Raw genomic sequence first — 25,391 nt, forward strand, 5'->3', positions numbered from 1 at the left:
TTTAAAAGCGCTATATATGTGCACCCCATTTACCGTTTATTTTGACTGCAGTTCTGGAAAAGTGGTTGCACTACCGGATATCTTGAATTGTATTTATTTGGCCATTGGATATCCATTTCATTTATTTATTTTTAAATCATATTAATTTCATTGTGTGGTCTATGTAAAATATGTATTTCATAGATAAATGTAGAAAATACCCCATGCATTTGGGCCATTTCTTTTTCTTGTGATGATGACACTGTCTTTTGAAAAACAATCTACCGGAAACAGGAAGTGTATGGAATATGTGACGTAATTATGTTTGCAACGGAGAGTAGCTAGTTTGCCGTTTAGCATAAAAGCAATTTAGTTTATTGTATTAAGTCTTTTACAGCTACTCGAGTAGCAAAGCTCTTCAGGTAGTTTATCGTTCGAGCGCTTACGCGGTGTATGCATGGGGGCTCACGGCCTTTTGGGGAACGAGCCCGAGTCCATCGACTACTCTGTCCACGAAGCCTGGAACGAGGCCACCAACGTTTACCTGCTCGTTATTCTGGTTAGCTTCGGACTGCTCATGTACGCCAGAAAGTGAGCACACTCTTTCTACCTCATCTTTCGAATCGTTACGTGGTCACCCCAATACTGTACAATTGTACAGGGGGCATTCCAACATTTTTTAACTGCCAGTTAGGATTTAGTTAAACGTTTTTTCAATGGCGATAAGAAAAAGAAGTAATCAACCCTCAATTAACGGGATTCGTCCAGCTCAACCATCGGGACAAATAATCCTGAATTATTTGTCACCAATATTCATATTCATGTGCACATCACAACTCATACTCACTTCAACCCCTGAAACTATTATAACGACAACATATTAGATTTTTATGGCATTTTCCTCTCCATAGGTGCTCAGTGCTCAACGCAGAGTAAAAGCTTCACTTCACTTGTCCACACAAATGTCCCTTGTAGAGCGATTTGTTTTGCAGCAGGTCAGATTGACAGGCATACAACAAAACAGTCACATATACTCAGAATAACAGAAGTAATAATAATAATATGATGTGTGTAGTATAATGCATCAAAAGCGCCAAATGGCAGCTCGTAAACAGCCGCACATGGTTTGTGATGCAGATGAACTGAAAAGTTGCTATTTTGTAGAGAGAGATAACTAATGTGATGTTCAGTTTACCTGACTACTTTGAAATATCTGTATGAAAATATGAAACGTGAAAATAATCTGTGGCATCGCGGTTGACTAGGCATGTTGTCTCGTGAATGAGATTGATTTTTTTTTTTGTCTAATATAGTAAAAAAAGGGTCACCATTTACTTTCAGTGATGCAGCCAAATTGTTTGTTTGGTTATGTAGAAATAAGCGGAAGATCATGCGTATCTTCGCCCTGCCTCCCAGCGTTGGGAGCAGCTCAGAGCCCAACTTCTACGACAGCCTGCAGAAGGTCCGTCTGAGACAACAGCTGGAGATGTACTCTCTAGGTTGGTATCAAGTCTGCTTCTCAGTTGAATTCGGTGCTTCCCAACCTTTACTGTGCCAAGGCATATATATTATTGTACTTTAGAAATAATCTCACTGCACACCACTAAACAAAAATGTCAAGAAAAGTCTTATGCACTATTCTGCCAATCACTTTTCATTGCTTCCATATACATGGTGGAACAGATACATTTTTGTAGTAAATAATTCTCAGACCCTGGGGTGAAATTGGATCGTATTTAGTGTCCTTTGTGACATCCGAACCGAAGTCCTCTTTTCTGTGTTCCAGCTCGAAAATATGATCAGCAACAGCATCAAGGCCAGACAGACAGTGTTCAGCTTTCCATGGAATGACGGAATGAGGGGTCTTGTTTGGACAAGAAAATGATGAACAGTACAATTCCTTTATTTAGGCCAGTTGCGATGATGCATGGAGAAGACCCCGGCCAGATCAAGATCTTATACTCGGTGCCATGAACATGTGAGGAACCCGTTGTCACCCTAGGAGTAAAATGAAGCATGCTTTGCACACAGAATTAAATTGAACTGTTTTGAATTTATCTAACTTTGAAAGTGTGAACGATTTGCTCGGCGTATAATTAAATGCTTTTAATTGCAACAAATAAATGTACTTTATTCAGTGAAACATACAGTAACATTTTTACACATCCGGGTCCCTTATTTTTTATAGTTGAATGACATGAGAAATATTCCGTAATAAATCAAGAGCTACGATGACATAACATGAGACGCTCACATTTGGCTTTGAGACATTCCTACTCAATTGTCAAGTGTTCTAGAGCATCACTAGTTTTTTCTTCTTCTCAGCAGCATTCAACATTTTTCATCTGTGTTGCATACCGTGAATTTTGGAATCAACAGGGGAAATATGCCGAATATATACAAATTTCTCCAGGCAAAACTAAACCAAAAACAAAACTGTACAGCTCAGATTGGTAGTTCAACAGCACTGAGCACACGAACTGTACAAAAATACGATTTGAAACCAACCATAAAAATGGCAATTATATACAGACGTTTCCCGCGGCAGTCACAAAGCATGCTAAGATAGCAAAGGAAGAGATGAATTAGAAAGGCGGCAAAGAGAAATGCTCATCAATAATTCAGTGCGCCATGCGAGGGCAGACTCTGATGTCGGCGACCGACAGCGAGCTGGAGTAATGGGACCTCCAGTCTCGGAGGAAGAGCTCTTCCGCTTGGCTCTGCAGAGTCCGCTGGCCTTGTTTGACCTCCGAGTCAGTCTGGTTCACCACCAAACTCACTCCGGCGGTCTGGGTGAAGTAGGTCTCGGCCCAGTTGGATGTGCCTGTCCACACGCAAACATGTCATTACCGCGATCTGCGGGAATGGCTGCGTCAAGAGTAGGGGTAACCGGACTGACCGATATAGAGGACTCTGTCTGTGACCATGTACTTGGCATGGTTGACCCGAGCAAAGGGGAGCTTCATCTGCTTTGCTGTTGACGGCACTGCGAAGATGTTCTGCGTGCAAACAATAAAACACTTCAGACTTGCCTGACAAGGTTTGCAAAAATTCCAGGAATTTCACTTAATTCAAATACACACCACTTCGATGTCACATTTCATCGGCGGCCTGTTGAGAATGAGCAACGACTGCAAGAAGGTGAACATGGCGGCGGGCGATTGCTCCCAGCAGCTGACCAGAAGGCGGATTTTTACACCACGGGTGCAGGCTGCGGCGCGCAGGGCCGAGTCGATGGCTGGCCAGAACCTGAGAGCGGGACACCAGCGACACAATCTCAATGTGGAGCTTTAAAAAAAAAATTTTAAAAAAAGCCTTACATTGCTTAGGTGTGTCCCACATCGGAGGCTGCACTTGAAAGTGATTTTTTGTACGGCACTGCTAAGACTTGAAAAGTATTTAAACGTGAAAGCAGAAAGTGTGCCCTAATGAAGCTCACATGATGGACACAAATGATCTTACCTAAGTGAGGAGAGAACACCCCGTACGTTTTTTTTTTTTCTCTCATTGAACAACAGTGAAGAAATGACACTTTGCTACAATGTAATCAATGGACAGCTAGTTTACTGTTCATTCAAAGTAAGGCGATACACAGCCATTAATGTCCAAAGAGCTGAGGGGTTAAAGTAGTGCTGGAAAATAATGGCAGCCACGCAAAATATTGAGATTTCGGGCACAATTTGGACATTTTCACTAAGATTTTTCCCTAGGTTAGCGGCATACCTGGTTCACACTCTTTACCAGTAGGTGGTGGTAATGTACCTGACAGTTTCTTGCCAACCACCATAAAACTCCAGAAGGAGAATTTTCACAAACGGGTGGAGTCACTTTTGTTGCCAGTGGTTTAAATATTGATGGGTATGTTTCCGACTTAATCTAATGTTACATTAAATGCACCAGTACATTATTAAATAAATTGCACTACTTGGGCCCGACCGATTATGTCACTTAATTGGCCAATATTAGATAGTTTAACATCAGCAATCATCGGCCTATTTTTTTTATTAAAAAAATATATATACATTACAAAATTTGAAATATAACACACAACTCCCCCTTACCAACTCGTACGCCCCAAACGCACACAAAAAAATTGCCAATTTTTGTCAAACAACAAATACTTTGTAAAACAGTGAAAATTCCTGCCTGTAATTTGTATCTTTGTTGTTGTTAGTCTTTCAAGAGACCCAAAAATAAGATATTTGATCCATTACCAATTTTTTGTTTCAAATAATCGGCTGATTAATCAGTTATCAACACTTTATCCTGCCATCTGGCCTTACATTGAAGCAAAGTGTCATTTCTTCAGTGTTGTCCAATGAAAACATATAATAAAATATTTACTTTGATGAGATGTGTGAACCCACTTTTGAGAGATAACTAAATCTGGTCACATTAGTACACAAACCGTATGATTGGCGAGTATGATCCAAGGCACTGAATAGAGCTTCATCAAAATTCTTGCCATGTGTGAAGGGTGTATTCTAAATGCTCAGAGATAGCTCATCACTGTGTGCTAATAAGACTACTTCACATTTTTGTCCAAACCGCCAATTTGATATAGTACATTGTGATGCACATTAAAATTCAGACAGAGAAGTTGGTAACCTGAGAGGCTTGGTGAACTGAGACAGAGGAAGATAGTCCGTGACAGATACGTAAACAAATTCACGAGCGTCGTCGATGACGGACAAGATGGTGGCGAGATCGCTTGAGCGTCCGCGGGCTGAGATCTGCGGCGCGGCACTCTACACAAGACACAACCCGAGCGGCGAGGGACGTTATCAGGAAATGTTTCTCAAACGTTGAATAAGAGAAATTTTCAAAGTAATTTCAGAAAATGACGGTTGAACTCACAGAGAAGTAGACTTGAGCTGCGACTCCATTCAAGTTGACCCGCAGAGGATGCTGGGCGCTGGAGAGAGCCGTGAAGCGAGCTGGCCAATACGGTGGCAGGGATCCATTGAGGCTCCAGTACAACTCAAAGATACGACTGGCGTCTTGAGCAAGGCAGCTGCAGTCCTCCACGGCGACGCCCACTTCCTTCACCTGGGAAGCACAAAAAACACCGCTGACCTGGGTCATGCTAACGGAAGATGCTCGTGTGAGCCAACCACGGGCGGCTCTTCACGTCACACGAGAACCCCCGAAGAATGCTGCCAGAATATTCATTATTATGAATTCATCATTTGACCAGTTCACACTCTTCCTCGTCCCTCCTTTACCTGAGTCAAAGAGCACCAGTCCATGTTGGCACTACCCAAGTAGAAGTGCTTCTGATCAACCACCATTACCTTGGTGTGTAAGATACCTCCGGATAAAGACATGAGATCCACCTCCCTGATGTTGGCACCTGATCCAAAGCAAGCGTCGCAAATGTCAACGTACGGCCAGCCACGCGTATGATTTGAAAACAAAGTCTTTATGTACCCGCCGCAGCCAAGTCACTTGTGTCCCAAGTCCAAGTCTGAGGGCCATTCACGGCTATGTTGAGTTTCACATCTTTGGAAGGGAGTTGCTTCAGCTGCTCAAAAACCTGCCTGCCCTGTAAACATGTCAAGTGACAACATCAGAGGACATGTGGGCGGCGACAGCCGTCACAGGCCCCCGCCGCTCGTCTTGCCTGCGCGTCGAGGGAGTCGTCAAACTCGGAATCGTTGCTCCGCAGTGACACGTAGTACGCGGCAATGCTGACCGAGCTGTTGGCCTTGTCCAGCAGCCTGAGCCAGCTGGCCGTTGTGCTCTGCTGCGGTGATGGGCTGGACGGGTACAAGCCCACAGGGATGCTCTCCACCAGATGAACTCTAAACATTGAAACCTTATTTAATGCATTGGCATACACATAATTAAATGTGTATGACCGGCATACATTAAAGAAATGCCAAATGAATATAAACACTGTAGGGCTCTGAGGTCTACAGACTCGGGACTATTAATGGAGCCCAGAGTCAAAGCAAACATGGTGAAGCGTCCTAATGGAATAAGCTGCCAACAGAAGTGAAGTCGGCTCTTCGTGTAGATGCTTTTAAATCCTGGTTAAAAAAAAAAACGGTCCTTTTTTTTTATTTTTTTTAAACCGTATATAGGTATGGATCATTTTAATTCATTCATAGGAATCAATTGATTAAAATCAATGTTTCCCAAAAACTTGTTCTTACACTATAATGTTGTTTTAGTAATTTAAGCAAACTACTTATTATTTCTTTACTTTGATTTTAAATCATTCACTGCCAGACATTTTCAGACCCTCTTTTACCTGACGTATGAAAAAAAAATATAGCTAAGTTCCTGGGATTCATTGGCTGGACTTTGAAAAGACATAAATTCATCAATGGCAGTGAATGAGTTAAATATATTTCAGTTGGAAGTCAACCCCCAAATTTTCTTGACATGTTCTGTCCGCCTCCACTCGTCTAAACACATTCATCTGATTGATGTTGCGTTTGTGGAGTATGAGTTAGTAGCAAAATCCACCCGTTTTTAGCCATCTCAGGGGGCGGCCATTTTGTAAATTGTGTCAACTGAAAATGACGACCAATCACGGCTCTTAAGCGGTTTTCTGAAGCTGAGCCATGACTGGTCGTTACCTGGGCCCTAAGCAACTGGGATGTCATTTTCAGTCGACAAGAGAGTGGCAAAATGGCCGTCATCTGAGATAATCCGAATGCTGTGTTTAGACAAGTGAGGCTTCATAGAACATAATATTGGAAAGAACATTTTTTTAGGGCTGACCTCCCTTGAACTGTTTTGATTGTTTGCTTTGAAATGTATTTCTAATTACGGGAAGCACACTGACAGGCCATCCCACGTTTTTGATCTAACGTCTTATTTCAGAGAGAAGCACTGTGTTCCTGTCGTAAATAAGCAATGTGATTCAAAAGATGAGAATACAAACTGCTCACCTACAATCTCTGCTACACTGCTCTGTGATGGGGCCCATGCCCTCCAGCCAGTGCAGCTCCAGATGAGCAGCGAGCTGGCTGACCGACGTGGGAAGGCCAAAGCGCCACGCGTGCATACCAAGAAGCAGCAGAGTCGCCGGCAGCAAGAAGCATAGGGCGAAGCTGCCACATCGGGATCCCTGCAAAAAGAGAAATGGACATTTTCTAACATGAAGGGAGCAGAGAGTGGAAATGGGCAAAAGCTTAGCTACAAACATCTTCGGAATGTTAGCGTTCCAAAGCTATTTGCGCAGGGTGTGGGTAAACTCCTGTAAATAATACGTCTTATTGAGTCAATCACCATAGGTATGTTTGGAGTTTAACTCACTTTTTTTCCCCTACCTGTCCTTTTCGCCTCCTTAGTCAGGCAGAATGGTCAATTTGAATACAACATAAGGAAAAAGTTAAATGACATTCAAAGTCCCACCGACCCCCCAAAAAATTGGCAAAAAAAAAAAGAAGCAATTTTTCTTTGTTGTAAAGTTCAATAGTATAGGACAAAGTATATTATTATATATTCACACCGCTATTTCCCCGAAAAAAATAATTTTATTCATTATATACAAAATTATTCGGATCGGCTATCAGAATTTTATTTTGCCAAATATGGGAATCGGCACCAGACAAAAAAAAAAATCTGATGTTGGCCCTAACATTTAGTGACTACAAAACACTAGACAGGAGTCTGGTTTTATCCACATGTGAACTAGGAAGGTAGTGAGGAAGGCGTAAGGCTGAACAATGAATCAAATTGAGATTATAGACACACTCAACAATAAGACAAACGCAATACTTTTGTTTTTGCTCCCATTTTTTACGAGATGAACTCAAAGGTCTAAAACGTTTTCCACATGCACAGTATCACCGTTTCTCTCAAATGCTGTTCACAAACCAGTCTAAATCTGTGATAGTGAGCACTTCTTCTTTGCAGAGATACTCCATCCCACCTCACAGGTGTGCCAGATCCAATGCTGATTATCCACCATGATTAGTGCACAGGTGTGCCTTAGACTGCCCACAATAAAAGGCCACTCTGAGCAGATTTAGACTGGTTTGTGAACAATATTTGAGAAATGGTGATATTGAATATGTGGAACGGGAGCAAAAACTAAAGTGTTGTGTTTATACTTTTGTTGAGTAGATTATTTTTCAACCCTAGAAGGAATGCAATGATGCGAAAATAGGATTGGACATAAGGTAGTGAACTGAGCAACGCAACCGTTTTGCAGCGGGAGTGAGCGTAAACTCACTTTGGTCGACGGAGTTTTGGAAAGCTGCTCGGCTACCACCGGGCAGATTGATTCGTCATCAATTTGAGCTTCTTCCTTTGCGACATCCTCGCTGTCCATTTCGCTTGCTCGCTCCTCATGTTCCTTCACACTGCCGCAATCATCCAATTCCTGATCATCAAACGCCTGATCATCCTCGCTATCGACATCTGAAGCTCTTAAGTCCTTTGACTCGGCTGCGTTTGGCTCGTCGCTCTCCCATGGCGGCTTTTCGTCCACGATAGCCTCTGTTTGGCTAACATGAGGAGCGAGCTCCTTGGATGTTGTCAGAGGAAGATTCATCTTTGTCGCAATGGAAGGCCTTTGTGGAGTTTCTTCCTGAGGCGCATTATGGCTGAGGGGGTCCACACACGGAAGGCGGCTTGTGGCGCTATCAATCTCTGTGTGTTGGCTCATGTTTTCCCCCGGTGAGAAACTCTCCTCCGCTCTAAGGGCAGGCCTGGGGCTCACCATCAGACTGGGCTGCAGTGCCTCCGACAACATGCAGCCTTTGGGGGCAGCTGTTTGTTCTGTGCTGCTCAGGATGGTGAGGGTCTCCATGCTGACTTTAGGGGTGCGGACTAATGGCTGTGGCATTTTTTCGCGGACGTCGGGTAATTTAGATTTTGATGTGTCAACAGCAGCAAGTTTGTCAGCAGACTGAACGGCACTAACGAGAGGCTCTTTTTTGGAGGCAGGCGGCTCTGCGCTCACACCAGCGGGCCGCTTATGGAAAGTTGGGATGCGGGAGGCAGGCTTGGCGCTTTTGCGGCTCATGTCGTCTCTCTCCTCGGGTTCTCTTCTCGCGGCCTTATCGCTGAGGCGGTCCAGCACGACGCTGCAGTGCTTCCATTCCTGAAGAGGACACGGCACTGATTAGAAAGTGGGTGGAAACACGAAAACAAGAAGCCTGTATCTGTTCACACATCATCTAGCGTTTCAATTGCACATTTCATGCCTGGAAACAGCATATTACACAAAGACAACAGCCAACCATTTCTCTGAAATCATTTCTTGTGGTACACAGGGTGTGCCAAAAGCCACCGTACATGTCTTTTTTGTTTTGTAAATATTTCATTTCAGGTAGCATTCGGACAAGGGGAGAGGCTATCAGCATTTGGCAACTTATACTTTTAATTTTTCTAAGCACATCATTCCCATGCCAATGGCTGCTCAACTGACATTTTAGCAGCGTTGCAAAATTTCCATGTGGCAAGACGTTTTTCTGTCCCCGACTGCAGTTAAGCGCCACTTTGCAAAACTTTATGACTGTCGCAACACTCCAACGCGTAGTACAATTGGCACTATCCGTGGAAAGTTTCTCTGAACTTTGTAGCCATAATGTTAAACTAGAAATCAGTCTTTACGTAAATAAAACAATGTTGGTATTACTCCATTTATAATTGGAGTTGAATAAATGTCTATATTTATGGCAATATAATCAAGCAAAAATATCTATTCTTACAGTTGGTTGCAGGTAAATGTTGAACGTCGCTTTACCATGTTTTGTTGGAACTTTGGGCTCATCAGCTGACATGAGTTAACCTGAGTCCCATTTGTCTTAAATTATTTAACACTTGTCAATTATGGATGGATGGATGGATAAATAAGATGCAAAGGTGAGATAAATAGCTGATAGCTTGATAGACACCGCAACAGCTACATAGCTAGCTAGATACTCTAGACGTGGATAGACAAATTGGTGGATAGACAAAGAAATACATTACATATAAGATAGACAGAAAGATAGGCAGATAGATGGATAGAGAGCCTAAAAGATAGTGTCTTGAAAAAGTATTCATACCGCTTGAACCTTGTCATTGTGTCACTCACATCAGAACCACAAACTTAAATGTTTTTTAATAGAGATTGTATGTGATCGAACAACACAAAGTGGCACATAATTGTAGAGTTGCACACAAATGTTATGTACTTTCCAAAATGTTAAGCAATAAAAAAAATCTAAAAACTTTTACAAGGCACTTTAGACACCAAGATAATAGACATGCATTCAGTGTATCTATACCGTGTTATCCTCCACGGATTCTTCATCATCAGTCTGCACTCTCTCCATCACCTCAATGTGCGCAGTGTCAGAGGCAGAGTCGTCGAACTCCTGGAGGGGAAAACACAGGAGTCAGTAAAGCCAATGCGCCTCTAAAAAATTAATGCGGCGTGGGTACAGCTACAAAGCGATGAGTCATCAGGGCTATGTAAAAAAACGTGCTCAGAATGAAACGACCTACCATGACGCAGAAGGTTGCGATTGTGAACGCACAACGCTTCACAGTCCACAATAAAAGCTCGTGACGATTAGCTACACGTCCAGAGTCTGTAAATGTGAAGCGCTTGCTTGTTTTCCAGCCCGCTGCTGCGGCTTCTTCTTCCTTTCCTTCAATTTTTTTCCCGACTAAGTCGGCCAGCGATGCTGCTACGATCGCCGTTCGCGAGGAACTACGTGGCTCGCTGGGAAGTTTTCTTCGCTCGACTGAGGAGGAAAGGGAGGCGGAAAAGTTGAGTAACTCACTGCGTACGCTGGTCTGTCCTGCAGGCGGGAGGACTTCCTCTTCGTCGTTGCTGTTGTTTCTGCTGTTTCACTCTCCTCGTCTACATCACTGCGGTGCATTGATTTTCGTGGTCGCAAAACCATTGGCATTGTTGAACGTCCACTTTTTCAGCGACCTTTATGATAGAAACGATGGTACGGAGTGTGAAATAAGTACGAGTGAAGTGCACTGCACCGTTAAACCAAAGTGTTCACTGAATAATATGCGCCGCTAGGTTTTGCGTCTTGAAAAAAATCTAATCAGTTTAGTGTGCAACTTCTGTCAGAGCGCGATTAAACAACTGAAAGGAACCGCGATTTCCTGCTATCGCGGATTGGTGGTTGGAATCCAAACATGAGGCTACGCCTATCACAGGTGACGCACGCGACGTAACACGGAAGTAACGGCATGGACGCAGTCTTCTGAAGACACCGCAGCTTCCCGTGAAATAAGGTCTGTAATTTTGTTAGAATCCAGTGATCATTTTGTAACATTTTGGTTATAACAACAAACGACTCAGTATGACATTGATAACCCTCGCGTTGTTGCGCTAAAAAGGGTCAAAGTTAATAACGGTTAGTTTCGCACTGGAGAGTTAGCATAGTGTTGACACAAACATCCGACCTTGTTGACACTACTGTTGATATTGTCCATAAGTCAAGGTTGTTATTGTCAAAATGTCCTCGTACCGCAGCAGAATAGTGGTTAAAAATACATGCACATTAATCCCAAATGTTAGCGGTAACGGTTTACTTACAAGCTAACGTTGTCGTTATCATTAAGCCGTAGAAGGAAGTACCGGTAATTTAAATGTCAAACCTCATTTGTCGAAACGATCGACAGCTCAAACTGCAGTCAAGGTGTGATGTAAACGAGAAAACCTTTTTTTAACTACTTGAGCGTGATATATATTACAGGCCAGTAGTTTAATTCTAATCAGCCTTAACACAATTAAAAATAATAAAGTTAATAATGTTATTAAAGTACATTTGAAAAAGTATTATGTCTTCAGTAATGTTAAGGCAAGCAGCAGGGGTTGGTTGACATTGTGCAGTTACTGTTTGCCAGGTTAACCAAAGACACTGCAGTCGACTGTTTAATATCTTTTCTCATTAATACTGTATTTGTCCAGCAGATGGCATTACTTATTCCCATTCTAAGCTTGCAGCAAAATTCCACATCTTCTTCCTGTTGGTAAAAGTTAAAAAGCCTCAGAAATATACATTAGTACAAAAGTAAAAAGGAATTTTCTTTTTACTGTCAGTTGTGGACAATTCTCATTTTAATAACTAACTTATAGGACTGTACCTAAAATGTGATATTTCATTGATGCTCATTCCAGTCATTTTCCCCTCAGAGGCTTCCACTGTGGACTGTCTGACTTAGTGAGTCCATGTGTCTGCCGACAGGTGTCCCACGTTAACTTCCGGTTGAGAGCGAAGGGTCGTCAACATGGACCTCTAGAAGTGCCAGGACTGCCATGGAAGCTCCAGTCACAACCTCCCCTCCTCCCAACTCCTCCACCCTGCCCGCCCCGCTGCCCCTACATCCCGCCCTGGCCCCTTCGGTCCAGCTCGGCTTTACCGTCCTGTACACGGTGCTATACGGCGGCCTCTTCCTGGTAGTGTACGCCCAGCTCTGGCTTCTCTACTTCTACAGACACAAACGATGGAGCTACCAGAGCGTCTTTCTTTTCCTCTGCCTGCTGTGGGCGGCGCTGCGCACCACCTTGTTTTCTTTTTACTTTCGAAACGCGCTGGAGGCCAACCACCTCCCCGTGGTGGTCTACTGGCTGCTCTACTGCTTCCCTGTCTGCCTGCAGTTCTTCACCCTGAGCCTCATCAACTTGTATTTCACTCAGGTGAGACCAAGGGGATTTTCTAATTGAAGATAGATGACCGGTTAAGATGACCATGTGCCACAGTTTGTGATAAACTTGATGTCTGGTTTGACTGGTTCCACAGGTGCTACTCAAAGCCAGGGAGACTCACAGCTCAGATGCGGAAAAACAACTGTGAGTAAACATTTGATGCGGATGAAACATATCACCCTCAGCCTGCTTGAACGTGTGCTTTGAACCACAGAAGATGCAAACAAGTGTATTTAAAAATACTCTATATTATTGGATGAAATTGATCATCCAAGTCCAAACTAATAAAAAAAAATCCATTTAAATCAGTACTCTCTCTTTTAGCCTAATGTTTAAAAAAAATATAAATGACTTCCTTGGATTGAATGGTTGGACTGTGAAAAGACAAATTTGTGAATGGCAGTGAATGAGTTGATTAATATCCATTTTGTTTCAGGTGTAGGGCCCGCTGCATGTACGGGGCGCTGAACGCCATCTTCTTCTGCGTCAACTTGGGCTGCGCAGTTCTCGGAGGCCGCGGTGAAGGCGCGTGGCCGGGGGAGCGGACCTGGAATGTGGTCCTGGTCCGGGTGCTCGTCAACGACTTGCTGTTCATCCTGAACGCGGTGTTGCTCGCCACCCTGCTGCTGCTGCTGACGCGACACTCGCGCTCCACGGGCCCCTACCTGACCAGCAAGGTGATTGATATATAAAATGTTGATTTCCATTCGTCTTCAATCTGCAGTAGTCTTTACCAATTTGTAATATATATTTTTGGAACATCACAGGGGACCACAGTGTGTCGCACAGCAGCACTCGGTGCCATGATCATTTTGCTGTTTGCCAGCCGGGCTTGCTACAATCTGAGCGTCCTGGTTCTGTCTCAGCATCACCATGTCGAGTCTTTTGACTTTGACTGGTACAACGTCTCCGACCAGGTGCTGGTCCAATGTTGTGTAATGGATTTTCCATTTTTATACACTGCCAAGATTTTGCCGTTTTCCTTCGTCAGGGCTCAATTACAAGTTTTCTGCGTGCTAAGACGAAACGCTTCCTCAAAGCCGCTTTGTATTTGTTTTGTTTACAGGCTGACCTGCGTAATGAACTAGGCGACAGAGGCTACCTGGCCTTTGGCGTCATACTCTTCATCTGGGAGCTGCTCCCCAGCAGTCTTCTCATCCTCATCTTCAGAGTTCGCCGGCCTACACAGGAGGTTGTTAAAGTAACTGATGAATATGATCGACTGCGGTCTTTCATAAAGAGACCATTTCCTATTCGACATACAAGTGGAAGCAGCGGTGACCCGACTTAACAAGATTTTCAACGTGCGAGCCGTCATTGGGCCATTTTTTTTCCCGTACCTGAGATACGAACAAAGAGTTCTTCAAGATGCCTCAAACTGTTTAACGCCACTCAAAATGAGAATTTTTCGGCCAAACTAAATATAAATCTGAGAATTTATACATGTACTTCCTGTAAAACAACCGCGTCACTTTGACTTGAAGTCCGCTAGTTTACTTAATGCGAACACTAATGGGACATGTTATAGATAGGCTAACAAATAGGATCTTTGCGGCGGTGTTTAACGTTTGAGGCATGGAGATTTGAACACAAACGGTCCAGCAACACATGTAAACGAACAATATACAGTGGGTATGGAAAGTATTCGGATCCCTTGAAAATGTTCACTTTCTGTATCATTGCAGCCATTTGCCAAAATCAAAAAAGTTGATTTTATTTCTCATTTATGTACACTCAGCACCCCATCTTGACAGAAAAAAACTGAAATGTAGAATTTTTTACAAATGTATTAAAGAAACTGAAATAATATATAATTCTATACTAAACACTAATTCTTTATCCTCTGCGATACAAATGACTTATTGCAGTTGTCACTTGTGAAACTGTTTTTGTGGCAGTGTGACTGTATTATAGGCGTTAGATGCCATTTCCATCAAGCTGTGTATTTTAAAAAAAAAAGTAACTTGATTTTGCCATTATGGTCTTTTTTTACCAAATTTTACCCCCAAATGACGGTTGAATTTGAAATTGTATGACCACAAGGGCACCACTGTATTCTCTATGCTTCCCTATCCATTTTCTAAAAAGTCACAATGTGTTTTTTTGTGATGGCAGCAGGTCAGCAACTTGACTGTCAACAACAGGATCCTACCTCGCCCTTATTTTTTCGATGACCCCCAAGGCAACGACGAGGAAGTAGCTCCTCCGTGGACTTCGACCTACCAGCCTCACTCAAGGTCAGTCAGCTGACTGACTACCCCCATAAGGCTGTTACTTCACGTGTTCGTTGAATTCTTAACTACATTTATCTTTTTGTCAGCTGGTACGGATCTGAGACCGCTCCTCTCCTATTTGCCGGCAAACTCCCAGACCGGAGTACCCAGCACCACTCTTTGTACTCCACGCCCCAAAACTGACACGCCAACATTGGCGTGGGTACGACGTTCTTGATGGTGGTCATCTCAAGGAAAAACAAAAACCAGCTTGCCAACCAGTAGAACCTCCATCTGTCTGGTCTGTGTATTGTTAGTGTTGTTTTGCACTGAAAACCTCAGGAATTGTCACCAAATATTACATATGCACTTTTCTAGTGTTTTTAACAACTACATTTTAAAAAATTGTCTCTTATGAAAGGGAACCAACAGGGAAGACGTAGAATGCCAAACAGTGAGTCGGCGCTGTCTGACAAGGTTGAACTTGGGTTTTGAGGACAATCAACTATGAAAGTGGTTAAACACTGTAAATAAGCTCTTAAATTTCCTTGAAAAGCTTCATTAGCATTCCTCTTCAGAATGTATGTAAAGAGTGGGCTGACCTGTCATGACAGAATGGAGACTCATCCATCACTGTTAGACGGAAACTGAAAGCTTTTCGTCACTGCATTCTTTTCTATCCCACAGATTTACCTGCTACTTTTTGTAAAATATTTTCCATACTAATTTTTCTATACTCTCTCCCTTTGTGATGATCATGTATTTTGATGAAACTTTTACCGATAACTTATTCATTGTATTAACAGTTTGGCTGACAGTTGTAGAAATCGACTTCAATACGGCTTTGACTGGATCACATTTACTGTGTAAGCAATTAAAATGCTTGTCCAGCCTGTTGCTAAGTGCATGTGTGAAGTTTGTCTAAGCCGCATATATATAACTATTCCCTGACTTCTGGGTGTTAAATATATAATGAAATGCAGGGGCAATTGTGAAAATAGCCATCCCTCCATTTTCTACACTGCTTATCCTCACCAGGGTCAATGAGGGGATTATACATTTATGATTTTCAAGTCAAACTGGCCCCCTGAGGGAGACTACAATTTACCCTGTGATGAAAAAAAGACTTGAGCATTCCTCTAAATGCCATAACCGTTAACACTTAAACTTCCAACAATTAACTTTAATCATAGCCCGAAAGAAAATGTCGCAGTTTATTCTCCTTTATGTACAGATCACCCTAATAAAACTCTTTATACACTATGTACACATTCAAATAAATCTGTCACAGAACCTGCAACATTTTAAAAAAACAGGATACAAATCGTGCTGATTTGTAAAGGGGAGAAAATGTTGATCAACCTTCCTTTTTAGATCAGATAAGATCACTGTGCAGTGTAACAAGCAACACGCCATCTACCGAAGCCAGCTGGTTAAAGAAGAAAAAGAATTAACGTGCAGGCACCTAGCTCAAAGACAAACTAAAGTGTTTTCCACTCACTAAACACAAAGCCCATTCCAAGTTCCTCTCAACTTACAAGTGCCTGCAGTCCTCTCATTCCACTATTTATTGTGTGTAGTGAAACAAGGAAAAAAAAAACATGCTAACATAGACACAGGAGTGCAAAAGATCCCCTGGTGTAACCCCCGCATCTTGAGTCCCAATTTGGTGAAGGTGAGAGGTGCCAAGAGGAGGACCAACAGATGATCCACATTTAGAGCTCCTGTTGGTCCGCAGTCATTTCAATCGTCTGCAGGTGAAAGTGGTGCCGTTTCAAGCTTCCGAAGCCGACGGCGCCTCAGCTCGGCGGCGTTCGGTTCGCCGTCCTCGTCCTCTGATCCTCCATCCGCTTGGTTTCTTCTCTCACCATCCCAAGCGGTGGAAGTGGAAGCAGATTCGGCCATTTGGACTGGGTCTCTGCTCACTTGGTCACAAAGAAACACATCGAGAGTGCTTAAAACAAGATGGAAATTGGAACTTCACAAGTTCCAAGAGGGGAAGTTCTTACCGCTAGGGGAGGAGATTTTCTCCTGATTCGGCTCATCCACGCTCGCGCCGGCCGTGGAAAAGGAAGCGGAGCGGTTTGTCCCGCTGGCTTCTCCAGTGCTGCTGTCAGACCTCGGAGGACTGCGGCGAAATCCCCCCCCAAAATATAGTCTCCATTTTCAAGTTTTCATGGAGAAAATGACAAGGATATGAGTGCCCTAAATAGTCAGAGTAAGACGTTTTACTTACGTGAGCGTGGCGACCGTGCTGAGGTAATGGTGGATATTGAGCATGGCGGCGTCCAGCAGGGTGTGGATGTTTTGGAGACACTGCAGCCTGGCCTCCAGGCCCCGTCGGCCCTCGGCCTCCAGCTCCCTAAGCTCTTCTTCTGACAGCTGCGACAGAGACGGAGGAGGAGGAGGCATCGACGACACTGCAGGTGAAGAGAGGAGAGTTTGCAGAGCAGTTCAATGGAAACTCCATCTGATCAGCATCATACTACTTGGGTGCTATTTTTATCTACAACTGCGGTGGTGCTGTTTCATAAACCCTTGGAGGTCGCTCCTACTACGGGCTTCTGATTAAATGCTGATATAATCGTACTTTCTATTGAAACTTCAAATGCTGTTCAGTACATGTGGACAGGAAGTAAAGGACATGCAAGGTTGACAATGTTATTCTGTGTTTTAACTGGTGGGAGTGCATAGAAAATATTCTCCAAAAAAATACATGTTTGGGTTGACCTCCGCTTTAAGTGCAAATACAGCTAAAGCTTACTGAAAGGAGGAGGTGGTGGTGGCATGGGCAGCCATGGTGCAGTTGGGAAGGGAGGAGGGGGAATAGAGAAGGGGAATCCCGGCATGGCATTGCCTGGAGCGGCAGCTGTGGCTGAGTCCGCGCTGGATGAAGTGGACTGGCTGGTACCTGATGGAAACATGGATTCAGACTCAGCAACGCCGCAAACTCGCTTCACCTTGACTGCCGATTCGACCGCTTGGCGTCACGTGACCTACCGGCTGCCTGCGCCGCCTCCGTGTTGCCCTGCGGTGCGTCGGCGGCGCCGGGGGCTGCCGCCGCTGGCGGAGGCATGCCGGGGAATGGACCCCAGAAGGGGAAAAGGCCGGGTGGGAAGCCAGGCAACATGCCGGGAGCCACTAGAATGGAAAGAACAGCAAATTAAAACCACCAACTGCAAATACATCATTTGCAAGCCAAAATTAAACGTTTCGCTTTGCGGACACATGTATCACTTTTGAGGTCCACGTTTTTGTCTGATTAAATTGGTTTGGCAATTTGATATTGGGAAGTCAACCCAAACATTTTTTTTCAAGAATATGTTCTATGCAGGTCCACTAGTTGAAACAAGGCATTCTGATAAATATTGCGTTTGTGGAAAAAGAGTTAATCCACTTGTTTTTAGCCATCTCAGAGGTCGGCCATTTTGTCACTTCTGTCAACCGAAAATGACATCACAACTGCTCAGGGCTCGGGTAACCAATCACCAATCACAGCCGACCTGTTTTCTGAAGCTGAGCCGTGATTGGTCGTTCCCTGAGCCCTGAGTAGTTGTGATGTCATCTTCAGTCGACAGAAGTGACAAAATGGCCGCCCCCCTGAGATGGCTAAAAACGGGTGGATTTTGCTGCTTAACTCAAATATTCCACAAACGCAAAATTTATCAGAATGCTGTGTTTCAACTAGCGGGCCCGCTTGGGAACATATTCTTGAAAAAAATGTGTTTGGGGTGATTTCTCTTTCAGGCAATTTAATGACATGAGTGTTTTGTTGTTGATGAAATTTTGTCTCTCGATGCTCTCACCATTGGCTGGCTGGGCAGCAGGGACGTGCGCAGCGTTTGCTGGAGCAGGGGCTGCAGCCTGGGCAGGGGTAGGAGTGGGATTGTTGTTGGAAGCCCGCAGGACGTCCATGCGACAGGTGGGGCACGTCTGCTGTCTCTGGAACCACGAACGCAAGCAACTGCGCGCCGGGACAAATACAAAGAGAAGCTTTAACTGTGAGCATGATTAGACAAAAACTGACTCTTTAATCAGGATCAAGTGTTTTAATGTCATGTTCATCTTTTATAAGAATGCAGATTTGTTTGGAGTCTTGTTTCCAACAAGACCTACCTGGAGTGGAAAATGTGATTACAAGGTAGCTTCTTTGCTCCAGTGACCATTTCCTCTCGACAGATGATACAAACGTTGTCAGAGGCCTGCAGATCTTCAGGAGTAGCGTCAGGGTATCTGTAAAAAGTTAAAAAAAAAAAAATACATGTATATAAATATATATTTTTTAAACTGGTAGATGGCAGCACAATGCTTAATATTTTCTTGACCAATTATTCTTAGGTTATTGTCGGTCAGACAATTGTAAATGTTAGAGCATGTTCAACAGCGGCTGATAGTGTTGCGTGGTTGTATGATGTGCCCGTTCAAGTCATTCACGCTAATAAAAATAACAGGAACGAGAGTTTGTAACCACAGAGTATGCTAACAGTTAGCTTCTTTCTTCATTGTATTTTCCAGCAGTCTGGATTGCCTGTGGCTCCGTGCTGCCTCTCACAGGTCAGTCTTGGTACTACGGCAGACACCTGGTTAGGTAGGGACTCACAATTTTAAGTGATCTTAATGTGCGTGGTGCGATGTTTATTTTAATTTAAAAAAATAGTTCTCGTATCGAGTGGACTATACATTATAAGAGCAGTCAGAAAACAAGCTGATTTTTTTTTCCTCATTGTGTGTGGTCACTCACATTTAAAAAATCAGTTAAGATGTTGAAAATCATGACACTTATACTACACCCAAGTAAAACCGTAAACACATTCATTTGCTTTCTATGCATAGGACTGCAGGACTGCTATGTTGCTTTGGTTAAGTTTTGAATCCAACCAGGACAATTGTGCTAATTGAAGACAACTGGTCAACAATAATTAAGCATGTCCAAACATAAAACATGTTTTTGTTTACTTACAATTAACTCTGGGCTGTTTTCTCGCAAAGTTTGTTTGATCAATTGTGAATTCAACACTATCATCTTGACCCACCAAACAAGCGAACCACACATACAAAACAGCATTCATTTCTCAACAGATTCAAACTAAAGTCATCCACGTTTCCAGAAGCTTATCATGCAGTACTTTTGGAAAAAGCTTGCATTACTCACAGTGTATTCATGTTGCGGATGGCTCTCCGAGACATTATTGCATCAGTTACAGCTTTCTTAAATTGTCTGAAAGGCGAAGGAACATAAACATATGTAAAACATGCCTTTTGGATTTAGCTAAACAAATGGACACCATTAAAGAAATTCCAGTATGGTTCAGGGTAGTTCAACATGACTAAAAATGATAACAAACATACTGTAAAATTAATAGTTGTGCCTTAACATATGGGTTGAATGTGTTCCGTGAACACACTTGTAACTCGAAACGCTTGCATTGCAAATCACATTTCCCAGTTGAAATGAATGGAAATGCTGTAAATCCATCCCAGCCTCACCCCCTCCAAAAAAAACATAACAATTCATGTGTTAGCATTAAGAAATGTTATGTGGTTGTTTTAAATAAACACAACATGTAATTCTCTTTGCTTTCTGTAGAATTTGACAGTAAACCTCAACTGGGAGTGGAATATTTACTTTCAATCTGCCAAACTGCTGCATGTTGTGACGTGCGAGGCGAGCTCACTGCCACCACCACAGTGCTCGGATCTCACGTGGCTCGTATGTCTAAAGACAGGTCACTTGCATCTTAAGGCACCACTGCGCCTTGTTTATGGTCACATTCAAGACGGAAGGATTATAATTGATCAACTAATTACATTTATTAATTTCTTTTACTCTGCTACAACCAGGTTGGAATTGCAAAAGAAAATCTGGTCTCTCTGTTGGCCCTTACCTGGATGAATTAAGTTAAAAAAAAAAAAAAATATATATATATATATATATATATATATATATTTATTTATTTCAATATATGTGACCTTACTCCTTACCTCATAGCTAGATACATGGGCCGGATGGCAAACAGGGGGAAAGTGTGAACCTTCATCATAATGGTCATAAAGGCAATGTACAGGAGAACTTTGATGAAACCTGCAATGGATAATTGCCCATGATTATTTTACAATATACAGTAAGTATTCCCACCTACGGACCTCTGTCAAACAGAAATTCCCTCACCCGGAAAAAAAAAACGTATGCATTAAATTTTCTACTCCAATAGAGCATTACATTAACGATTGATTCCTGACAACGGAAGTTCCGTTATCCGGAACCCGGAACCAATAGCGAAGCACGCAGTGAGCGCAAACTCAAGCAGTCCACGCTCGTACTATGGAAAAATTCTGACCGCTCCGCCATCATCGGATCCAAAACGGCGACATGCAAGTTACTTCTTTAGCATACGTTTTACTGAAATTGCGAAAGATTTTAAATTTATTCATTTACATTTTCGTCTGTAGTTCATGGCATCCAAACGAAGTAGAAGGGTAATGACCGTGAAAGAGAGAGTGAAATGCATCCAGGAGACACTTGGAGTCGGAAAAACTCGAATCTACGATAAAAGTCCTGATGCAAAGCCACCGTTCAGCAAGAGAGCTATGGAGATGGCATGAAAAATGCTTTTGTATCCACAAGAATCCCCAGACGTCACTGATGATCAACGGGACAGTTTCTTGCAATTAGCAACAAATGATGATACGCAGACAAACATTTTCATACAGCAAAGAATGAAGCCAACAAAACAACTCAAAATAGCCTCATTTTTTCCCCAAGTCTGAGAAAAATCAACACACATACAGGACATGTACCGTAGTCGTTTCGCACATAAGGAAATTCTGTTATCAGGAAAGATTGAACAATGCAAATATGATTTCTTACTAAAGAATACTTACTGTCTATACAACTTTTAAGTATGCAAAAAGCGCACAATTACCAGTGAAGAGCTCTGTGTAGAGCATATAGACAGCCTTGTTGTCCCAGGGATTCTCACTTTGCAAATCCACAGTGTGCAGGATGTACTTAATGAACATAGTCAAGACCATGGTCAACAGGATGGCGTACTGAAGTGCACAAAAGAGGAAACATTTAAACATGCACAATTTAGCAAGCACATCATGTCGAAATCTAATTTACTGGTAGTTATTGTAAGATGACAAACCTCGAAGCCAAAAACAAGCTGCACAGAGGCTCCTCGGGTGATAATGCTTTGACAGGCCTGAAAAACAAACAGGAAGTCCAAGACTCCCAGCAGCCCCATCAGAGCTGGAGAACATAAGCAACGAGAAACGGAGTCAGAAAATATCCGCACAATAGCAGCTGGACAGTGAAACGCATACAGCATCGGGGTGGAGGAGAGGAAAACTGGAAGCTGATTTATAGAGCACCTGCATTCACACTGTTACGTGCAACAAAGTTCATTTTGGTGTCGCGATTAAGACAAGAAGTGAAAATAATAAACCAAGAGCAACAGAGAAATTGAAAGAGCATTATCTTCATTGACAGTGTGTGTACTTACATAACACTCGAAAGTGGAAAAGACAGGATATGTTCGGACTTCGTTCCATCTGACAGACAAAAAAGAGACTGCTTAACACACTCCATGCATAGCAGACATTGAATCTGCAAAGCTGAAGTTTAAGATGTATGCAGCAGCGGAGCATTCCAGAGCAAAAGCTGCTAAACATGTGACATGTCAACATTGACACATAAAAGACTGGAAAAAAAAAAAAAAACAACTGATAATCAGCTCATAAGAAGTGAGTGCACCCAAAGCCTGTTGGAATAGTTTATCCGTGACCAAATGAGGACAAACAACAGAGTGTGTGCGGCTTATATAAAGGTGCGTCTTATAGTCCGGAAATGGCTGAACGATTTTGTAAAATTATTCAATTGCGATTTCTTCCCCCCCTCAATATTGCGATTTAATGTGTGATCATGTTTTTCAAGGTCCTCTTCACATAGTTTTTCTTTTTAACAAAATGAAAGCAATAAGTTAATTTGCATTCCAATAAATTTGTTATACATAAATAGTTTGGCTTAGGCTAAAATAAGTACATAGGAACCATGAATCAATATGGAAGACAATTAGAGTTCATTTTCTCCAAAAATTGCATTTCACTACATAGCAATGTCAATTTGAATTTGTTTGTTCAGCCACAGCCACACTCTATTATGTCTACAAGATGACAGCTGTCTCTGTAATCACTTACAAAGTCCACGCGGTCTTCCGCCAACCAGTGGAAGCACTTAAGAAAGACCAGAAGTGTGAACAGGGCAACAAAGCGTGGGGAAAAGTCATCCCTGAATACAGTGAAGGCCAGGCACGTCTCGGTCACTGCGTACCAGGAACGCTCAATGAGATGCTGTTGGGAGAGAGAAAGGGATGTCATACAAGGGGATAGAAAATCTCTACACACCCCTGTGCAAACACCAGATTTCGTGATATTAAAATAAATCATCAAGATAAATCATTTAAAAAGATTTATTTTTTTAACATGAATGTGTAGAACGGTTGAACTGGGGGGGGGGGGGGGTAGTGGGGGGGAAAAAACAACCGAGATAATGTGAGTTGAGTCGTGTGCGCGCACACTAGTAACTGGGGGTGTGGCTATGTTCATAAATAACCAATCACATTCAAACACCTGTTTAAAGGGAGTCGACCCACAAATGGCACCATTTAAAGTGCCGGCAGGATTACACATTATAGGTGGAAGAAGTTTTTAAATGATTTGTATTGGTATCAACTTTTAATAACAAAAACATGGGTTTGGAAATTATAGTTGTCCACAACACCTACTGTACATCAACTTTTATATGTTCTTTACATATTCAAACTACCTCCATTTCTGCAGCCCTTAGTTGTCCAAAAAACACCTTCCTCATGAACTTCCCCAAAAGAAACACCAACACAAAGGCCTGAATGTACAACACCTACAACAACACATAGGCAATCATCAGTTCTTGAGGAATCCGAAAGTCACTACACACACCAAAAAATGAGTTTATACGGCATTTTACTCAAGCATCCCCTTACCGCCATGCTCGGGCTGCTCTTGGTGAGGTAGACGACAGTTGGGTAAAACTGATGTTTGAGGAGGTAGGCATGAGCCACCACAGCACCAGTCAGTGCCAGACTGGTGACGGTCACCAAGGTTGCTCGCACCATGTTGGACTCAACTCCAGCTCCTGCAGCGGAAGGCGAATAGTGACCTTTTCATTTTTATTTGGAATTTTATGTGTCTAATATTAGAGCAACGTAAAACCATTCTTGTAACAGACTTAATACATGAATAAAATTTACACATTTGTATGCTCTCAGTTATATTTATGGAACTTTCACTTTTAAGTCACTAGATTTCCCAAACAAAACTTATACTTTTGCACCAATGCATTTCTCCTAATCATCGTTGTTACACTTTTCTACAAAATAAAAGTAAAGGTATTTCTTCTTCTGTATTTTCAGATGCATAAAACACATTCGAAGTAAATTGGTCAGACTCATTTTGTGACTCATAATTTGTCAAGTCACTTGTGATAGATAATACTCTGACCTGCCAAGATAGCTCATAATTGCCATCATTTCCAACGCTAACTTCACAGACCTTAGCAACTCCAAATTCCTCCGTGTGTAATGTAATGTTCCGTTAATTACAAAAAAAATCTTTATGACACCCATTATAAAATGATGCAGATCAATAACTGTTATTATATACCTTATTTGCTGCATTTTACAAAATGTATTTTACCTTAAATTTGTACATTACTTTTCTAAAAGGAGGCCTTCAAATTATTTTGTGTTGAAAATTTGAATTGAATATTTATTGCAGTTTACACATTTAGATATTTTTTTTAATCCGAGATCTACTTGACTGGAATGACTTAATATCCCCATTATGTTGTCTGTTTCTGTTTTTGCAAGCTTTCCATTTATAAAAGGTCACAACTAAAATCTCGACCTCCATTGACTCTGCATAAAGACGTCGGCGAGTGCATTTTAACTGCTTTTAAAACGCGATAACTTTTGTTACGTGGAAAAATGATACTTCAATGATATCACTAGAATCGTCCTAAAATGTTTTCTTTTAATATTGGTTTCACGTGAGTCTTTTACGACTAAATTTGAATAGAATCTGGAGTTACGGTCTTTACTCACTTAATTTGGCAAGCAACATTTTGACCAATTTGGGTCCTCGTAAAATTACAAAATATTAACGAACAGGCAACCCCGAAGTATCACACGTTTAGTTGTTAGGAAACGTTAATTCATCTCGTAAAATAATACAGCAACAGCAGGCAGTTAATGAGATGGTTAGCTAATGTCAGCTAACATTAGCTAGCTTAGCCGGTAGCATTACAGCTGTCAGCGTTCTTCGGGACTCACCAAACCAATGTATGCTTATTTGCAAGAATATTTTTTCCTCGTTTTCGAATGTATTTAAGTCCTTCTCCTCACTTCATTTCGAGTATTTAGAGCAGCCTTTCAGTGATATTTCTAGGTCTCGCCCCTCTTGTTCGGGCTACGTGTTTATCTTTGGCTTGCTGTCTGGCAGCCACATCACATCCGGCTTTTACGGTGACTCGACGC

General features: G+C 42.4%; 4 protein-coding genes across 10 annotated transcripts; 2 read left to right on the forward strand and 2 right to left on the reverse strand.

The window, feature by feature from the left end:
• The first annotated feature begins 263 nt into the window (after window positions 1–263).
• On the forward strand, window positions 264–2,122 carry smim19 (small integral membrane protein 19). Its single transcript, XM_086016038.1, has 3 exons — window positions 264–570; window positions 1,354–1,478; window positions 1,766–2,122. Exons 1-3 carry the CDS (start codon window positions 437–439, stop codon window positions 1,828–1,830), a joined length of 324 nt encoding a protein of 107 aa, XP_085872164.1. The 5' UTR covers window positions 264–436; the 3' UTR covers window positions 1,831–2,122.
• On the reverse strand, window positions 1,862–11,579 carry pld7 (phospholipase D family, member 7). 3 transcript variants are annotated; one of them, XM_086015958.1, is made up of 13 exons: window positions 11,492–11,579; window positions 10,716–10,870; window positions 10,215–10,304; window positions 8,171–9,043; window positions 6,882–7,060; window positions 5,603–5,783; window positions 5,410–5,524; window positions 5,205–5,332; window positions 4,837–5,028; window positions 4,588–4,727; window positions 3,063–3,228; window positions 2,879–2,978; window positions 1,862–2,803 (listed from the first exon to the last, which is right to left on the reverse strand). In XM_086015958.1, exons 2-13 carry the CDS (start codon window positions 10,842–10,844, stop codon window positions 2,601–2,603), a joined length of 2,496 nt encoding a protein of 831 aa, XP_085872084.1. In that variant the 5' UTR covers window positions 10,845–10,870; window positions 11,492–11,579; the 3' UTR covers window positions 1,862–2,600. The 3 variants fall into 3 exon arrangements, with proteins under 3 accessions (XP_085872084.1, XP_085872076.1, XP_085872095.1); XM_086015950.1 differs by lacking the exon at window positions 11,492–11,579 and having other exon boundaries at window positions 10,716–11,088; XM_086015969.1 differs by lacking the exons at window positions 10,716–10,870; window positions 11,492–11,579 and adding an exon at window positions 10,435–10,708.
• On the forward strand, window positions 10,448–15,714 carry gpr137 (G protein-coupled receptor 137). Of its 4 annotated transcripts, XM_086016012.1 has the most exons (9): window positions 10,449–10,701; window positions 11,110–11,187; window positions 12,144–12,595; window positions 12,699–12,748; window positions 13,041–13,281; window positions 13,372–13,521; window positions 13,671–13,796; window positions 14,720–14,841; window positions 14,925–15,714. In XM_086016012.1, exons 3-9 carry the CDS (start codon window positions 12,215–12,217, stop codon window positions 15,019–15,021), a joined length of 1,167 nt encoding a protein of 388 aa, XP_085872138.1. In that variant the 5' UTR covers window positions 10,449–10,701; window positions 11,110–11,187; window positions 12,144–12,214; the 3' UTR covers window positions 15,022–15,714. The 4 variants fall into 4 exon arrangements, with proteins under 4 accessions (XP_085872145.1, XP_085872138.1, XP_085872129.1 ...); XM_086016019.1 differs by lacking the exon at window positions 11,110–11,187 and having other exon boundaries at window positions 10,448–10,701; XM_086016003.1 differs by having other exon boundaries at window positions 10,449–11,187.
• A 310-nt stretch (window positions 15,715–16,024) lies between these two features.
• Window positions 16,025–25,379, reverse strand: syvn1 (synovial apoptosis inhibitor 1, synoviolin). Of its 2 annotated transcripts, none has more exons than XM_086015982.1 (16): window positions 25,188–25,379; window positions 23,841–23,992; window positions 23,645–23,737; window positions 23,017–23,169; window positions 22,323–22,371; window positions 21,966–22,069; window positions 21,741–21,867; window positions 20,800–20,899; window positions 19,970–20,035; window positions 18,934–19,050; window positions 18,624–18,781; window positions 17,818–17,958; window positions 17,582–17,728; window positions 17,054–17,237; window positions 16,827–16,945; window positions 16,025–16,742 (listed from the first exon to the last, which is right to left on the reverse strand). In XM_086015982.1, exons 2-16 carry the CDS (start codon window positions 23,970–23,972, stop codon window positions 16,561–16,563), a joined length of 1,872 nt encoding a protein of 623 aa, XP_085872108.1. In that variant the 5' UTR covers window positions 23,973–23,992; window positions 25,188–25,379; the 3' UTR covers window positions 16,025–16,560. The 2 variants fall into 2 exon arrangements, with proteins under 2 accessions (XP_085872108.1, XP_085872117.1); XM_086015991.1 differs by having other exon boundaries at window positions 25,260–25,366.
• Window positions 25,380–25,391: the final 12 nt, after the last annotated feature.

The sequence above is a fragment of the Filicampus tigris genome, chromosome 2 (assembly GCF_054856515.1).
Source record: "Filicampus tigris isolate MCC_2025a chromosome 2, RoL_Ftig_1.0, whole genome shotgun sequence".
In the NCBI taxonomy this organism is placed as follows: domain Eukaryota; kingdom Metazoa; phylum Chordata; class Actinopteri; order Syngnathiformes; family Syngnathidae; genus Filicampus; species Filicampus tigris.

Coding starts and splice junctions, on each gene's coding strand:
- smim19 (XM_086016038.1), top strand. CDS start 437: ATGGGGGCTCACGGCCTTTTGGGGAACGAGCCCGAGTCCATCGACTAC. Junction 571..1,353: donor CTGCTCATGTACGCCAGAAA/GTGAGCACACTC, acceptor TTGGTTATGTAG/AAATAAGCGGAAGATCATGC. Junction 1,479..1,765: donor GCTGGAGATGTACTCTCTAG/GTTGGTATCAAG, acceptor TCTGTGTTCCAG/CTCGAAAATATGATCAGCAA.
- pld7 (XM_086015958.1), bottom strand. CDS start 10,844: ATGCCAATGGTTTTGCGACCACGAAAATCAATGCACCGCAGTGATGTA. Junction 5,525..5,602: donor ACGACTCCCTCGACGCGCAG/GCAAGACGAGCG, acceptor ACATGTTTACAG/GGCAGGCAGGTTTTTGAGCA. Junction 5,029..5,204: donor ACTGGTGCTCTTTGACTCAG/GTAAAGGAGGGA, acceptor TGTGCTTCCCAG/GTGAAGGAAGTGGGCGTCGC.
- gpr137 (XM_086016019.1), top strand. CDS start 12,215: ATGGAAGCTCCAGTCACAACCTCCCCTCCTCCCAACTCCTCCACCCTG. Junction 12,749..13,040: donor TCAGATGCGGAAAAACAACT/GTGAGTAAACAT, acceptor ATTTTGTTTCAG/GTGTAGGGCCCGCTGCATGT. Junction 13,522..13,670: donor GGTACAACGTCTCCGACCAG/GTGCTGGTCCAA, acceptor TTTTGTTTACAG/GCTGACCTGCGTAATGAACT.
- syvn1 (XM_086015982.1), bottom strand. CDS start 23,972: ATGGTGCGAGCAACCTTGGTGACCGTCACCAGTCTGGCACTGACTGGT. Junction 23,170..23,644: donor TAAGGGCTGCAGAAATGGAG/GTAGTTTGAATA, acceptor CTCTCCCAACAG/CATCTCATTGAGCGTTCCTG. Junction 17,959..18,623: donor TGCTGCCCAGCCAGCCAATG/GTGAGAGCATCG, acceptor TTTCCATTCTAG/TGGCTCCCGGCATGTTGCCT.